At 31.2% G+C, this 16,360-nt stretch overlaps 4 protein-coding genes across 4 annotated transcripts; 2 read left to right on the forward strand and 2 right to left on the reverse strand.

The window, feature by feature from the left end:
• Positions 1–1,376: 1,376 nt before the first annotated feature.
• Tsp_10904 (ferredoxin, iron-sulfur cluster assembly system) lies at positions 1,377–1,901 on the reverse strand. Its single transcript, XM_003370247.1, has one exon. The coding sequence runs from the start codon at positions 1,899–1,901 to the stop codon at positions 1,377–1,379; it is 525 nt and encodes a 174-aa protein (XP_003370295.1).
• A 524-nt stretch (positions 1,902–2,425) lies between these two features.
• Positions 2,426–9,346, forward strand: Tsp_10905 (putative translocon-associated protein subunit delta). The gene is made up of 7 exons (XM_003370248.1): positions 2,426–2,477; positions 2,698–2,819; positions 2,869–3,033; positions 3,196–3,264; positions 4,590–5,171; positions 6,631–7,025; positions 8,254–9,346. Exons 1-7 carry the CDS (start codon positions 2,426–2,428, stop codon positions 9,344–9,346), a joined length of 2,478 nt encoding a protein of 825 aa, XP_003370296.1.
• Positions 9,347–9,553: 207 nt separating this feature from the next.
• On the reverse strand, positions 9,554–10,626 carry Tsp_10906 (conserved hypothetical protein). The gene is made up of 5 exons (XM_003370249.1): positions 10,613–10,626; positions 10,251–10,349; positions 10,149–10,191; positions 9,872–9,968; positions 9,554–9,816 (listed from the first exon to the last, which is right to left on the reverse strand). Exons 1-5 carry the CDS (start codon positions 10,624–10,626, stop codon positions 9,554–9,556), a joined length of 516 nt encoding a protein of 171 aa, XP_003370297.1.
• A 2,751-nt stretch (positions 10,627–13,377) lies between these two features.
• Tsp_10907 (casein kinase I isoform alpha) lies at positions 13,378–14,946 on the forward strand. The gene is made up of 7 exons (XM_003370250.1): positions 13,378–13,576; positions 13,634–13,740; positions 13,809–13,935; positions 14,000–14,098; positions 14,157–14,375; positions 14,441–14,515; positions 14,698–14,946. The coding sequence occupies exons 1-7, from the start codon at positions 13,457–13,459 to the stop codon at positions 14,944–14,946; spliced, it is 996 nt and encodes a 331-aa protein (XP_003370298.1). The 5' UTR covers positions 13,378–13,456.
• Positions 14,947–16,360: the final 1,414 nt, after the last annotated feature.

The following is a 16,360-nucleotide window of genomic DNA, read 5'->3' on the forward strand; positions in this document are numbered from 1 at the left end:
TCTTACTGTATTTATTTTTTACGTTTTCACTGATTTAATTGGCAACAATAATTCAATGAAAAAATAATTAAATAATAAAATTAATAAAAAAACAAACAGTTTAATATAAATTAAATATTAAACAGAAAAAAAATAAATAACAAATTTGCAACTTACGCGTCAAGATTTCAGCAGCATCAACTGCAGCCGATGCATTGAAACTTTGGACCAGATGGCATGAAAATTTCTTCTGACAGAATTCAATTTATCATGCGCACACAGTGACCCAGTTGGCAGTGTTCTAAAGTCATCATTGTTCTGGCAGGCAAAGTGGCCTAAATGCATCATTACTATGCTATCAACTCTGGTTATGCGATGCATCATTACCGTCGTACGGTCAAAATGAAATTTTAATACCGCAACATATTGTTGATTTACCATCAACAGAATGCACCACTTTGATATGCTTGAAATGAAAATGTAAACAAAGTCTTGAAACAACTTTAAAAAATTTTCTTCTCCAGGAAAAACTTCAAGTTGACAAGTTTATTGAACCTTGTTCAAGGTTATTCGCAAGTTTTTCTTCTAAAAAACTATCATCTTTGTGATAATTATGCTAAACGAAAAAAAATACCAATAACAACAACAACAACAACAACACGTAAAAATAAAATTGTAACAACGTCCATATTTGAAAGCGTACAACAAGTGGATATTGATCATAAATAAATAAATAAACGGCAACATTTTCTTCCATCCTTCTTGAGCGCACTTATGTTGATACAGTGCAAATGACAAAAACAATTTTTTCTTCTATTTCTAATTAACTGTAAAAAAATAAATATTAAACTGTACAAATAAAATAAAATTTCATGTAAATTTTAAACACTGTTTAAAAATACAACAAACGTTTGCATTTTTCCAATTTCAAATTGAAATAAATTCAATTTTACAATTCTCTCGTTCAAATAAACTTGCATTCTAAATGTACGGTAATCACCCTGTTCAATCATTTTTCCAACTGTTCGACGAACATCACGATGGTCTTTTTAAATTTGAAATATTTTAAAATACATCTGACCATCTTTTCTTCACTAAATACTACAATTAATTAAACGCTAAAAGCATTTCAGCATAAACCGTATACTAATTATCACCCGAAACTACTACACCTAGCGAATATCATGTACGCTAAAGTTACCACTGAAAATTTAACAATACAACAAAATATGCAAAACAAAATTAATAATATTTCCAAACAACTTTTATTAATAAAATTCATATTCACTGAGTAAAAAACATTTGCATTGCAAATTTAAAATTATATACTTAATATTAAGATGCACAATGATATTACATGTTCATCAATTACATTGAAAATTCACACAAACGTCAATTTAATGCACAGTTGGTTTGTAACCATCGACATAAAAGTTTCTGCTTATCGGAGGAATGGTCACAATTATTCCATCTAATTCTTTACTAAGGATTACTTGACAACCCAATCTAGAATTCTCCTCCAAACAAGGGACTAAATCAAGCAAATCTTCCTCTTCTTCACTCATAGGGTTCAACTTGTCAAAAAAACACGGATCCACATAGACGTGGCAAGTTGTGCAAGCACAAGACGCTTCACAAGCACCTTCCAAATCAAGGCCAAATCGACGAGCCACCGTTAGTAAATTTTCACCAACTTTTCCATATACTGGCACTTTTTTATTATCTTTCCCAATGAAAGTCACTTGAACAGCATCTGCGGTCGCGTCCGAGCTGCTACTGAAATTCTTCACCAGTTTTGCATATGAACCCGAAGTTTTATAACCGTTCAATAAACTAATAAAGGTGAATTGTCTATTGTAGAAACAACCAGAATAAATCGACCTGTACATCAACGAACCTAATCGAACAACCATTCCAGCCATTTCAAAGCACGCTTTTTCTTGCCACTTATTATTGTTGCACTCTTGATTACACCATTTTTCAATAATTTATTTCCATTTCCAATTTTTATTAACAACTAACAACCATTCAATACTACAATATTATTACTGGTAATTCAGTGATTCACAAGAATGGTAAAATATTTTGATATTGATCTATTTTATATTAACTAAATTCAAGGCTAATGTTAAGTACAATTATTACAATTATGAAAAAATAGATAAATGAAATGAAACTTATTGTTCAATATATCCCAAATTTACATGATGAAATGTCCAAATGAAACATATGTTTAATTAACCTAACAGTTCAGATGAAGTTTTGTGAAAATAAAGAATTAATTATTTTACATTAATCCTTATACATAACATTCAATTTCGATAAACTTGAAAATAAAACAAACTGTTCATTTTAATTACTTCTCATATAATGCAAATAATTGGTCTTGTAAATCTTTTTATTTTGCATACACGTTTGAGATACTGTAATAAGTTTGTTAAAAAAAATGTGGCTGTTGTGCAGTTTTCTGTGTTTTTTCTTAATTTCTTCCAGTATAGGTAATATTAATTATTTTACATAGTGATTAAGCTGAATTTGTTTTATATTAAATGTGGCGATAAAATTAAACTTGCTTAGTTATTTTGTAAATTGCTTGTATCATATATTTTTTTTTCAATGTACTAATGTTTTTGAAATTTACCTCAGATTATTAATAATTTAAAAGTTTTTTGTATTTTAATTACTTTATCAGAGAAATAATATTTTTTGCCATTTTAGCTGACACATGTCGCAATCCTACGTTAGTGAAGCACAGTGGTTATTCTACTACGGACAGTTTTTTTAACGCAAAAACTGCTATTGTTATAGAATTTTCTGTAAATTGTGATCAGCCAGTAAAGGTAATGGAAAATATTAATTAAGAAATGCCATGACTTGAGTAAATTTCAGGAATACCCATTGTATTGGGAATATGAAGGCGATGTGCATCTTGCGGCTCAGCTACCAACTGGACTGCATTATCAAATTACATTTGTAAATGATCACAAAAAAATTGGAAGAGGGCAGTACGACATTCGTATTTTTGACGAAGAAGGGTTTGCTGCCTTACGGAAGGTATTATTTATTTGTTCATGCTGTAAATCTGTTCTATACTTAATTATTTGACTATTATTTGTTTCATAATTTGATGCATTATGAAACTGTTTAACATTTTGAAGTTTTCACTTGAATGTAATATGACACGCATTAAATTCATATTTTAATTTTTTGTTTAAGGCAATGAGAGCTAAAGTCGATACGAATGATGCTGTAAAACCTCTTTTTACAGTTTCCTATTATCATCCGGTAAGATTCGATATATCCCTTTTTTTATATTAATTGAATTTGATTTAGGGTTCCACAGGTGAGCCTCGGATCGCGTCGCAGACAATTGTACTTGCTGCTAGTGCAGTAGTTTTGTATTATGCTTATATTTGGCGCACTAAATTATGATTGCATTTTATTTTGAATTATTGTTTTATGTGGGGAAGCATTGCAGACTTTTATAAAAGCGTCAGATATTGTTATTTCTTTCTGTTGTTGACTAATTTTTAATAAGCTATTATGCATTAGCGATGAAGCACGTTAACTTTATCCTGCGTTTGATTTTACTTCATCAATGAAAAAGTATTTTGCGTTTTTATTAAAAGCTGTGAATGCATGACAAAAATTGTTTTTATTTTATTTAATTTCCACCCTTTTTTGTATTCAGTTTCTCAATATACAAATAATGGTAGTGCATGTCTGTTGTTACTGTATGGTTTGTTTAAACTGTCAATGTAATTAAGTTGAAATGTAAACTGTAAAATTTGATGATAATTCAATATTCTTCAGTCAATAGTTTGTAACTTTAGCTATAGGAATTTTAATAATTCTTTTTATAATTTATGGGTCAATATTTCAAAAGATTGAACTTGACAGCACTAGTCGATACATAAGTTCCATTATTAATGAAGATACTGTAGCTAATGTGAAAAATTTCATTTATGGGAAGAAATGTTTTCAAAATTGTAAAAGATATCAGTTTTTCAATTGAACAAATATAATTCAAATATTAAAAAGAATGAATAATATATATTTACATATTTTGAAAAAAATGGATAACATAATTCGATATAGTTGGATGAGGAAATAATTATTTAAAGGTTTTACGATGCGTTTCGCATCAGCGATTCTTTTTATTCAATTTATGTACAGGTAGGGCGGTTGATTTTAATATTTCAACTTTTTGTAACACTTGAATTTGTTTCAACAAATGCCATCGACAAGTATGCAAAAGAAAACGCGCTAATCGAGCTGTCAATTGCAATTTTTATTCTTCCCAATGCAGACCGATCGATATTCTATTTCGTCTTGTTCTTCGTCTTCTGCTCCCGTCGCCTCTGCCGTTGTTCAGATTTAAAATATATATATATACGTATATATGCATATACATGTATATTATACACGTACATGTATATGCATATATATATTATAAACACGTGTGATGCATGCAGTTGAATATATAATGGAGTAGTTTCGCTGTCGAAAGTTTGAGTACAGCTTCTCTCTCACGTGTTTGAAACAAAGCAGCTGTTCAGCATGACAGATTGAATCGAAATAATTTATCAGCAGAAAAGTTGTTGTTCTAGAAAGTTTACACTTGTGAAAAGAAGCCATTTAGCTTTGTTGTTCCTATTCTTCAACGTTTCATAACGAAAAAACGACTTTTTCCAGCCATAATTTATAAGATAAGAAAAAAAAGCATGAAACATCTCGAATGTTTTGACATAATTTTGAATTCTGACACGAACCAAATTTTCGCCGGTACAGTATTCAGCGGTCATCTGGTGATCGCTTTGACGGTTCCAATAAGAATTGGTCAGTTGGTTGTGGCATTTACCGGCGAGATGCGCACCAAATGGGTGGACAAAGTCTCGGAAAATATATTCGACAGTGTTGAACCGATTGTCAATTTCAAAACGCAGATGTACTTGAACGAACGAGGTACCGACGATCCTGTGGAGCCGGGCAATTATTCGTTACCTTTTCAATTTACACTACCATTGCATTTGCCTTCATCGTTCCAAGCGGAATTCGGTTTCATACGGTATGTATGCTTTGCCACGGCTACAATACTGCCTGGTCAAACTTGTTCCATGGCTACAACGAAGCAGTGCAAAGAATTTAAAGTGGAAAAAGAAATCGACATTGTCGACGTTGTACGCTTTCAGGTAACTTTTTCAAATTATTTTTACCTTGCTTTACTGCTTTCGCCGACTGAATAGTTAACATTTGCAATTAGACTTTTGCATATTGTTTTCGTTGCCTATTCATCGTGGAATATAGAGATTTTCTTCTAATCATTGATCTGCTCCGTTAGATAAACATTATTCAGTTACTGAGAGGTTGTTATTCAATCAACGCGGAAATGTTATCTATCTTTTGGTTAGAACAACAAATATTTCCATTTTATATTAACATTTTAACATCGATATGAACATTTTAAAATTTATCATCATCTTAATAGTTTAGCATAGTTAATTTTTAGCATTATCTCATAGTTTGTTAGTTTGAATAATCTAAAATAATATATGCAAATGTGATCGATTTCTTTCTTTGTCAAATTCAGATGAACCAGGAAGAATTATTAATGGATAAAATCAATAAAAATCAGTCTGTTTTCATACGTACAACAATGTTGCATAGAGCAAAAGAGTAAAATTAATCAGTATTGTGTGTTATGAAAAATTGTACGTGAAAACTGGTCTTTGATGTTATGTAGTAATATTTTTTCAGAGACTGTTTGAAATTGGAATTTAAATGTGATATGATGAAAATAATAAACGGAAATAATAATGAAAAGTTAAAATTGGTAATTGAGGAAATGTATTTTGTTTTAATTTTTCGAAAGTTAGAAAATTTTTTCCAAAGCTTCCTATTGAAACTTGCAACAGTATCAATTTATAAAAGATGGATAAGTGTTTGTCTTTTATTAATGATTTGTTTGAACACGCATTGCACCCTGAGTGTATTTTCTTCTGCTGCAATTTATTGCTGCTTTTGGCGATTCGAATAAATTGATGGACAAGTTGTTCGCCTTTCGTATGTTTGAAACAAATCAACAAACTGCACCACCCACTAGTAGATGAACAGGAAGAATGATGAGAAATTTTTACTTGATTTTTTTGTTATGAAAGAAACGTTACAGTATCCACCAAATGAAAACAATTTTGTAGTGTTTTAAGATATTTATCAAAAAATGAATCATTAAAAAATTTTAAACTCAATCATGGGAAAAGTATCTTTTTTCCCTATTATATTAGTAACAATTGAATACATTATTTCAAATTTTTTCAAGTGAAAAAATATGTATATTTTTTATCAATACTTTTAGTATCTTAAATAAATATTTGATGAAATTGATTAAGTTTCTTATTAACTTGATGGTATTGGTGTTCATTCTATTTTTAATTTCTTTAAATAAATAATCATTGTAATAGGTAGTTGTGGAAATTTAATTTATGCGAAAAATTGGTACGAAAAAGAATGAAAATTTGTAGCACTTGAATAGTTTTGAATCAATCGAACGGCAATAATAGTTTTCATTATAAATAAATTCACTTGATATTTGAATCCACTTTTGGAAAATTAAACAAATGAAAAGAATGAATGAATAGTACATATTTTTAGGATCTACGACATGTTGGACGTCAACGTCCAGTTCAAGCTGAAGAATGTTTCGAATTGATCGGCTGCTGTAGAAAGCAAGGTAGAATTGAAGCGCTCATTCGCTTAGATGAAGGGGTGTTTTTGGTTGGCGATACAATTTTGGCGAAACTTGAAATACAAAATTGCAGTCGACGACGACCACTTCGGCGATGTTCACTGTTTCTGCTTCAGGAGGCTTTGTTCCATGCGCAAAGTTTTCACGGAACCACATCAAGCAATCGTACACTGGTTAAAGTGCTGGATGTAGCTTCGCTGCAGTTACCTCATCCTGGAGACAGGGTCAGTCAAAATGTCGAATTACACATTCCCCAAAATACTCAGCCTTCCAGTCTCGACGCACCGCTTATACGGCTCAGGTATAGGTTGAAGTTGGATCTCGGCGATTCTTGTGAGCTGATTTTGCCAATCGACATTGCATCAGTTCGAACATAAGAACAGCCAACAATAAAGAAAAATATTCAATCACATTAACTTTAAAAAATATTATTACTACTTTAAAGAATTTGAGATCAAAAAGAACAAACCAGCACGTAGCAACGTAGAGAATTTAAAGATTACATCTCAAAACTATCGAGTTGTTGGATGCATTATTTGAAAAATTAGCAATAAAATTTTTGAAGAGATTTTTTTAAAGTGCTCAGTGCTCTTTTTTAGTGATCAATGCACTGGCAAAAGGCTTTAATGAAAAGTGAGTTTGATTGAATATTATATTTGCTTATTTGATTATTTGCATAATTTACAGTCGTCATTTTCAATTCATTAATGCAAACAAACGTTTATGCCACTTCTAATTGTTGAATTATAAAAATGACATAACAGCTAATTGAATTTAATCAGTAATTGGAAACAGTTGAAATATAACAGATTAAACAGTGTAATTTTATTGCAAACATTCCAATTTGTTGTTAGTGTTATGTAAATGCTGTTGTTTTACTTTCTTTAAAAGCAACCCGCGCTAGTTTAAGCAATTTTGTAATTACTTTCTTTCTAATACTGTTAATTTACATAATTTTATGTGAAAATGAAACATGTTAAATTCATGTCAGTCTGTATCAAATAACAGATAGAAATGGGAAATTTTTTTCTTTACTATCAAAATAATACTTGATAATCGAAGAATTATGGTACTTAATTCCCGGTAATAAATTTAATGTTTTTTAATCATTTTTTCATTTTTTGTGATGGATGACAGGTAATTTTTTGTTTAATTATAAAATGTTGAATAATATAATTTGTTTTGTGATTAAGTACGTTTTAAAATTATTGTTTGCTTTCCACACTGATAGTATGTTGGTGTGCAATTGAGAGGAAGATGTTCAAAAATTACTTTTTTGCTTTCCACAAAATTGACTGAAATAATTTAACATTAATGTCAAGTGAAATATTTTATTTATTTCAATTTTAATTGGTTAAACTGTAGAGTTTTTTCGGAAAATGATTCATAAATGTAATGTCAGTCGCCTTTAATACTATGGGTTTAATAATAGAAGTATTGTTGTTGTTGTTGTTGTTGTTGTTTTAATTTATATTGATAAGAATTGAAAATTTTATGGTAATTAATAATAATTTTCTTTACGAATGTAGTATGGTTTTAACTAGCAAAGAGCAAGCGACGCTATTCGCAGATTCAACGCCGCCGCCGATTGCTAGTTTGAAATCGTTGACTTGTAGAGCAATTGCCATTAAGTTTGTTTCGATAAATTTTGGAAATGATTGTTCTTTCGGTAAGAATTTTTCTTTGAAGTGCCAAAAGCCCAGTTTAAACATAGTTGTTGCGCTGGAAGACGACCTTTGGAATTGGATAAAAGAGGCCGTGAATGAATTGCAGGCATGGTTAGAAAAAATTGCCTCACTTTTTGTTGATTTGGCCTTCGAAGACGTCAGTGGATATTTGATGCAGTTCATTGGAAAAATACACTGGCGACGTGGTTGCATCGAGGTGGATGAGGTTCGCACGGTCGAAGCGATAATCAACACGGATGAAATTTGTCCTCGATTTGCATTTCAGCTTTTCTGCGCTTACGCGATGGTTGAAAAATTCGAATTAATCAGTGTGTATTACTTGAGGCAGTTGGAGTTCACTTTGCCCTCACATCCGTTGTACCATTTTTGGTTTTATGTTATATTCAAACAGTGGAACGTTTTCAATGAACTGGCCATCACGACAAGAATGCTAGTGTCGAATGTATTCACATGGGCAATGTATCACGGTTTTGTCGAATTGACGGAATTTCTCTGGTGCAGGATGAATCAGTCGCAGCTTGAAATGAGCTGCGTGATCCATTGGAATCGGTTTTGCAAAAATGCTACCAATGGCCGAGTGTTCGCCTATTTGTGCAACAAGTTATGCCAGAGAAATGAGAATAGCATCTGTCGCATGACAATAGCCTGCTTCTTCCGCACCGTGCAGAGGCGTGGATTCCGCGAAGGCAGCAGCTTGTTGGCGTTTCTGTTGATCAACGGCTGTGCAATATTGAAAGCTAGGCTGTTTGAGGCTAAAGGTTTCGAAGTGCTGCGGTCTGTGGTCAAGCATTTCGACTTTCGGCTTTATCGAATATTGGAATTATCCATCTCACCGGATCAGCTCGAGAAAGCTGTTCGAACCCTGCGACCGCATTTCACCAAGGAGGAATTTAATTTTTTTCGATCTGCTCAACGTCGTCATCAGTTCACTTAAATTTATATTTTTATTTGTTCAGCCACTTACGAATGCTCTGCCGAATAAACAACAACCGTGTCATCTGACCAACTGCGTCCTGTTCAATCTGCTTCTTCTATCTACAGCTTTTTGTTCTACACATTTTACCAATAACAACAACATTACAGTATACTTTTACTGAGCAATGTAAAACTGGTACAAATTTGCTGCTTTTTTAAAAAAATTTCACAGATGTGTTTTATGCATCTTTGATTTGGGTGGACGGTGCAACTGTTGCAACTGATCATCCTCCAGAAGGTGACATGAAGTGGAATCTTCATTTTTAACACTTTCTTTTTTTGATTTCCTTTTGAAACAACCAAACGGTTGAAACCGTTGTTGCAGACCATCCGGTAGTGCAGGGGGACTGACCGTGTTTTGTGGCAAACGCGTATCCGACGCTGATATAACCGGTACAAATGATATGAAACCTTTCACTTGGTGCACAACTGAAATATTTGCTTTTGAAAATGGAGGAAAAAAAATATTTCCATAATTTCATACGTTCTTTTGCTTCACAACTACTGCCTTCTTGTGGAAATGGAATTAGCTTGCAAGAGACCGGCTCCCGACTTTTCACGCATTCATATGCCATACCATCCTAAAAAAATAAAAAACATTGTTACATGATGTTTTGAAAAAATACATGAATAAACGTTCGTCATACGGTAGTGAATGAAGTTGTTCTCTTTGGGTCAAAACCATTAGACAGAGCTTTCAAGCTGATCTACATTAAAAAAAGTGCAATCAAAACGTCCAATTATAAATTAACGTGACAAACTGATTTTGGCTTCTGCAGGAGCCATACTTCAACGTCTTCGTCACTGTAACGAAATACATTTCATTTTTAGCAAACTCTGGATAATTTTGGATAAACACCTACTCCACAAGCTTGTTCAACGAATCATCGACAGAAATAGAACGGATCATTTTTTCATCTGCTTCAGTTTTCAATTCATCTAGTTGCATACTTGACTGAGAACTGAAATTTTTTTAAACAAAAAGCATCAATTCACACATACCGCATATATTCAAAAAAGAAAACAGTGTTAACTATAAAAAGTACGACAATATTGTAATGCAAACATAAAATGAAAAATGCATTGAATAGAAATTGCATATCATAATAATAATGGATATAAAAATTGGAAAATAGCTCTTAAATAAGCATATCATAAATTTACAAAATACTGATAAACATAATTGCCACTGAAAAAGTAAAATAAAAGTGCTTAATAAATTTACTTGATCATAAACATTGATTTAATAAAAATTTAAGATTATTTACCGAGACTTCTTAAAATTTTTCATTGCTCAGCTGCAGATACTTTATTCAAATTAGGTGTAATACAGTAATACTTTGTTGAATTGTGAAATACAAGTTCATCTTTAATTTTGATTCTATAATTCTAATTTACTTAATTATTAAATAAATGTTAACTATTTTGTATTGTATTTCAAAAAATAATAAATTTTTATTAATGTGAAAATTCCTTAGTGGAATAAATAGGCGAAAATATATTTGCTAATTAATCAAATGCTTTTTGTGAGAAGAATTGAAATAAAGAGACAGCACAGTTTCCTCGTTGCGACGACAGAATAAACATTGGAAATTACTTTTACAGCTGTTGAACATATTTACTAACTGATGCGATTGCGGAAGTGTTGATCAGTTTTAACAAAAAGCTTGAATGCGTTAGCCTAATTTTAGTTGCTAAAAAAAGTGTTCCGCATTTGATTTCACTTTCATTGTTTAATTGTATTCTACGAAAAAATTTCCTTCACGAATTTAATATTTTTCTTTTTTTTAAATGACAACATCGTACGTTTTCTTTAATACAATTCAGTGCATTGCGCAAAATCATAACAATTAGTGAAATTTCAAATGAATCAAATGGCAATGAATGATTTATTTTCATTCATTTTTGAAGAAATATGTTCTTCTGAGGAACAATGTTCATGCAATTTTATATTTATCATTATTTCAGGTCTGACCCAAATAGATACTGCCTTATTTTTGTAAAGTTCACTTATAATTATTTAATTCAATAAGCTAATCAGTGTTGTGATTTATATGAAAAAAAGTTATGTTTGCCATTGCAGCTGTACCATTAATTGAATAATTTTAATATGTGAAATATGAATTTACTTGGCACGATCATTATTGATTTTTTATTAAAATTCAAAAACTTTAAAAGTAGTGAAAAGAGAATTCTATTGAATGCAGATTAATTTTACATTTATTACTTAACTGTCTGATAGAACTGGAAATAGATATATATCTAATAATAATAATATTGTCAGTGTGAAATTTAAAAACATTTTATTTGTTATTTAAAAAATTTTTTAAAGCTTTGATTGAAAAACATTTTGCCATACTGTGTATAACTGATTGAGAAAGAACAAGCATACAGGTAGATTTAGCTTATCACTTGACAGCTTATCAGCTTATTATAGGCAAATTACAATGTTTTATTCCAATCAAAGAGTTCTTTGCTGAAAGCTGCTGTTTCAAACTAGTGTACATTCAGACGAAGGACAAAATCACTGATGCGTGGAAATGGAGCACGGGAGCAAAATAACATTTTTTTAAATTATGAAGATCTATCGCAAAAGCTGGGTCAAAGAAAAATTATTAGCAAGCATTTCTTTTTCACAAATTACCAATTTTATGAAGATAAATTTATCTTTACGAAAATCCATTTGAAAGTAATTTCCGTCTTTCTTTCCTTCAATTCATTTAACATTAAATACACTATACTGTTGTAAATCCATAATATAGTTGAACTGAGTTGTCATTAACCATCTTTGTATTTTTTACTGTGTACTAACTGACTCAGTTTCTGATTAATTTGATGAAATATTTATCAAATTTTGCTTTTTGTTTTTGAAGTAAGGAACCATTCTTCTCTACAAATTGATGCTTGTAAGTTAAAAAAAAAACAGTTATTGACCAGACATACAAATTATAATTATTTTAATTCTGAAGTTTTATAATGGTGAAAATAAATTGAAAATTATTTCCAAAATCTGCACTAATAACTAGACTTAAGATTTGATTGATTTTATTTCACAAAATTGGCTGTTTCAATAAATGCTCGCGACAAAAAGCATCCTCAGTAATTAAAAAATCAAAAAGAAATTAAAAAGGAAAAAAATAAAATCGATTTTGTTACACAATGACAACAAGTAAAAATTCTGCAAACAGAAAGCTGACTGTTCATATCACGAAAGCATATTTCAGTTCGTAGTTTGAAAATGACTTGTATCTAATTGTTTCTTATATTTAATATAAATATTTACACTTTATCATAAAAAGAACCATAAATTTGTGAAACTGCATAACAATAGATGAACATTTGCAAAGAAATGCAACTTTTGACCACTATTAATGATTAAAACAATGTAAAAGTTTTCATTATTATTTTATTCTATGAAATAAAGTTTCAAGTTTTAATATCTATTTAAATTAAAAAATAATTTTTTCATATTTATTATCAGTCAATATACTGCGGTTTTAAGTTCATTTAAACTTCACATTACTTACTTATATGATAGTATTTTGTAATTGTCATACTGTAGAATAAAATAATCTTATTTTGATAAAAAGATTAGTTATAAAATAATTTTTGCATTATTTATTATTTTTAAATTATTAAAGTATTTTTATTTTTATTTTTTTCAAAATAAATTATTGAAAATTTATTACATTGTTATAAAAGGTTATTGAAACCTGCGCATTTTTATAACGTCATCGCAGTCCTTGTTCTGCGTTGTTATTCATGGTGATAGGTTTGCTTACTATTTCAGTCTTAGGTGTTGTAATTTTTATATTTTGAGATCTTATTGGAATGTTCAATTGGTTGGTTGTATTTGATTTTAAACAACTCGTGCACATTTCTCAGAATGTGTTGTGCTTTTATACATGCCCACTTACGACTTGCATCTTAGATCTTTTATAAATGTTTTATTTTTGCTCTTCTTCAAAGCGTTTTAGGATAATATTTTCTTTTTTAGTTTTTAAATTACGGATTCAAAACGGCGGACCCTAACCCAGATAGCCGTCCTGTTAGCTTTTGGGAAGGCCTTATGGCTAGTGGTGGAGAGGGCAAGGATTGTATCGTCGGCAATAAATATCGTCTGATTCGAAAAATTGGCAGTGGTTCTTTCGGCGATATTTTCCTTGCAATCCACAAATGCAATGGCGAGGTATTTATAATTTGCGTTGTCTTTTTTCGTGTTTTTTACTGAAAATGTGTCAAACAGGAAGTGGCTGTGAAAATCGAATCGTGCAAAACTCGCCATCCGCAACTGTTATACGAGAGCAAAGTTTACCGATTTTTGCAAGGCGGTATTGGAATTCCTCATATAAAGTACTGTTGATTTTAGTGTGATGCTGAATTTCGAATTGAATGCATTTTAAAATTTGATTTATTGTTAGATGGTTTGGCGTGGAAATGAACAGCAACATTCTTGTGATGGATTTATTAGGGCCCAGTTTGGAGGATTTGTTCAACTTTTGTTCTCGAAGATTCACCATGAAGACAGTACTCATGTTGGCAGATCAAGTAACAACAAAAGAAGCTTCGATTGTTTTGATTCGTTCATATAATAAATAATTCTATTGTTTAGATGATTGGTCGCATTGAATTTTTGCACGTAAAAAATTTTATTCATCGCGACATCAAGCCTGATAATTTTTTGATGGGAATTGGACGCCATTGTAACCGGGTAAAAGATGTCAGATCATTTGTTGAGTAAATTATTATAATTTTGAAAAAAATTTCAGCTGTTCCTCATTGATTACGGTCTTGCGAAAAAGTACCGTGATAATCGCACCCGTCACCATATTCCATACCGTGACGACAAAAATTTGACGGGTACTGCTCGTTACGCTTCAATCAACGCTCATATGGGAATCGAGCAGAGTCGACGCGACGATTTGGAATCAATGGGCTATGTGTTGATGTACTTCAATTTGGGAAAGTTGCCCTGGCAAGGTTTGAAGGTAAATCAAGTGGAAATTGCATTAGTAGTTATGACGCGTTTTTTTTTGATAATTCATAAGTTTAGGCGGCGAACAAGCGTCAGAAATATGAAAAGATAAGTGAAAAGAAAATTTCTTGTCCAGTTGAAGTGCTTTGCAAGGTAATTGCTGTACAGTATCATTAAACGTTACACTGACCTGGTGGTATCATTTCGCGCCTGTACGTTGCTGACACGCGCTGTTTAGATATCAGTGGTGTACAGTACACAATTTGCAGTTGTTAATTGTTGTTGTTGTTGTTGTTGTATTTCTTATATTGGTTGTCATTGGGGTAAAATTCTAGGGATATCCAGCCGAATTTGCAATGTACTTGCATTATTGTCGCAACCTACGATTTGAGGAAGCTCCTGATTATGTTTATATGCGTCAGCTGTTTCGAATTTTATTCCGTACGCTGAATCATCAATTTGACTACACGTTTGACTGGACAATGTTGAAGAATAACAACAAGAACAATTCAACGAACGCTGTTAATAATGAAGGCGAGGTTGCTGGCCAATCATCATGGCCTAATCGACCCAACATTAATTAGAATGCTGCCAGATGAGAGAGTATTGGTCTCTTTTTCTATCTTTATATCTCTCTCATGTTTGCTTTTTCGTACGTTAACTAAAGAAAAAGGCAAAACGTATTTAAATTTAATATTTGAAGAAAATACTCATCATTATCTCCAGTATCCTGTGTAGTAGTATTGACATGAAAGCGCATGCGTTTCGAGGAAAGAATTACATATATTAATAAAATTATGAATTAAAATGTGAATATTGTTAATTTTTTTAGTGACGAGAGAATAAAATTAAAGTTAAAAAGTCGATTTGTTTTGCTTTTATCAGTGAATGTGATTCGATGAGAAAATAAAGCACTGTTTCAGTGGACAAAGTTGTACACTGTTGACAAGGAAGTTTTTCCAGATATAGCGGGCAATGTCAGATGTCAAGAAAACGCTCGATTGCGGAACGAAGTAAAAAGGAAGTAAATCGACAATTTCCTCTATTCACGTTTTATGACATACATATAAACGTTAGCGTTGTTAGCATATGGTCAGCAGCAGCAGTCGTGACTGCACCAACTGAACCACTTGGTTGTCGATTTTTTGTCTCAAATAGCTTTGAAAGAGGAAAATTAGAATCCAACGATTTTTCGCAATTTCGGCTCTGCATATTATTTATTGATCAGTGTTCAACTTTGATTGATCATTCATTGTTCATTGTCATTGAAAAGTGGGAATTTTCTTCTCGCTTCACAGTTTTACGACGTTATCTAAAAAGATTTTGTTGCATACTATTGTGCAACATTTGGAAAATGATGAAAACAAAAGACATGTTACATTCACATCTGAATAAATTTGGTGACTCAAGCAGCATTGTTTTGTCGAACAATTGCTGCTTGTCTATGTGAATAATTCATTTTTCAATCAACGTTAATCTCGCGTTCTGTAAATGTCATTTTTTCCACTAAATTTATATTACATTCAATCATATCCATATGAATATGTGTAATTTTAGGCTAAAATCTTTTACAACTACTTTTAAAAATCAAAATCAAGGTCAATAATTTCACTACAGTATATCAGTCAGTGTACTGTAAATGAAGATTGAATTTTTTCATTTTGCTCATCATGTTACACATTTTAAATTACCAGTTTTGAATGGCCATATTTGAAAAAAGAACTAAGAAGACAATAGCTGTGATGGTGATTGAAAAAGCAGAGAATAATTCTTTTTTAGTAATTTTTTTAAAATTAAATTGAATTTATTTATACAAAAATAAGTATTATAAATAGTGTTTTTTAGATTTGTAAATGAATGAAATGTTGTTTTGATTGTTTATTCATCGTGATTTTGAAATGCCACAGTCTTTGAAAAATTTTCGTCGTTGCGTCATGCAAATGTTGCATATTATCAGTTTTGATGAAATATGCACAATAGTTTCTTGGGCAATACAAT

The sequence above is a fragment of the Trichinella spiralis genome (assembly GCF_000181795.1).
Source record: "Trichinella spiralis strain ISS 195 chromosome Unknown Scfld1085, whole genome shotgun sequence".
Taxonomy (NCBI): domain Eukaryota; kingdom Metazoa; phylum Nematoda; class Enoplea; order Trichinellida; family Trichinellidae; genus Trichinella; species Trichinella spiralis.

Excerpts from the sequence above, each read along its gene's own strand:
- Tsp_10905 (XM_003370248.1), top strand. The coding sequence starts at position 2,426 with ATGTGGCTGTTGTGCAGTTTTCTGTGTTTTTTCTTAATTTCTTCCAGT. Across the intron at positions 3,265-4,589 it reads CAGTTTCCTATTATCATCCG|AAAGTTTACACTTGTGAAAA; the intron begins GTAAGATTCGAT and ends TTGTTGTTCTAG. Across the intron at positions 5,172-6,630 it reads TCGACGTTGTACGCTTTCAG|GATCTACGACATGTTGGACG; the intron begins GTAACTTTTTCA and ends ACATATTTTTAG.
- Tsp_10907 (XM_003370250.1), top strand. The coding sequence starts at position 13,457 with ATGGCTAGTGGTGGAGAGGGCAAGGATTGTATCGTCGGCAATAAATAT. Across the intron at positions 13,741-13,808 it reads ATTGGAATTCCTCATATAAA|ATGGTTTGGCGTGGAAATGA; the intron begins GTACTGTTGATT and ends ATTTATTGTTAG. Across the intron at positions 14,099-14,156 it reads TTGGACGCCATTGTAACCGG|CTGTTCCTCATTGATTACGG; the intron begins GTAAAAGATGTC and ends AAAAAATTTCAG.
- Tsp_10906 (XM_003370249.1), bottom strand. Across the intron at positions 9,969-10,148 it reads TCCTGCAGAAGCCAAAATCA|GATGGTATGGCATATGAATG; the intron begins GTTTGTCACGTT and ends TTATTTTTTTAG. Across the intron at positions 9,817-9,871 it reads TAGTTGTGAAGCAAAAGAAC|TTGTGCACCAAGTGAAAGGT; the intron begins GTATGAAATTAT and ends CAAATATTTCAG.
- Tsp_10904 (XM_003370247.1), bottom strand. The coding sequence starts at position 1,901 with ATGGCTGGAATGGTTGTTCGATTAGGTTCGTTGATGTACAGGTCGATT.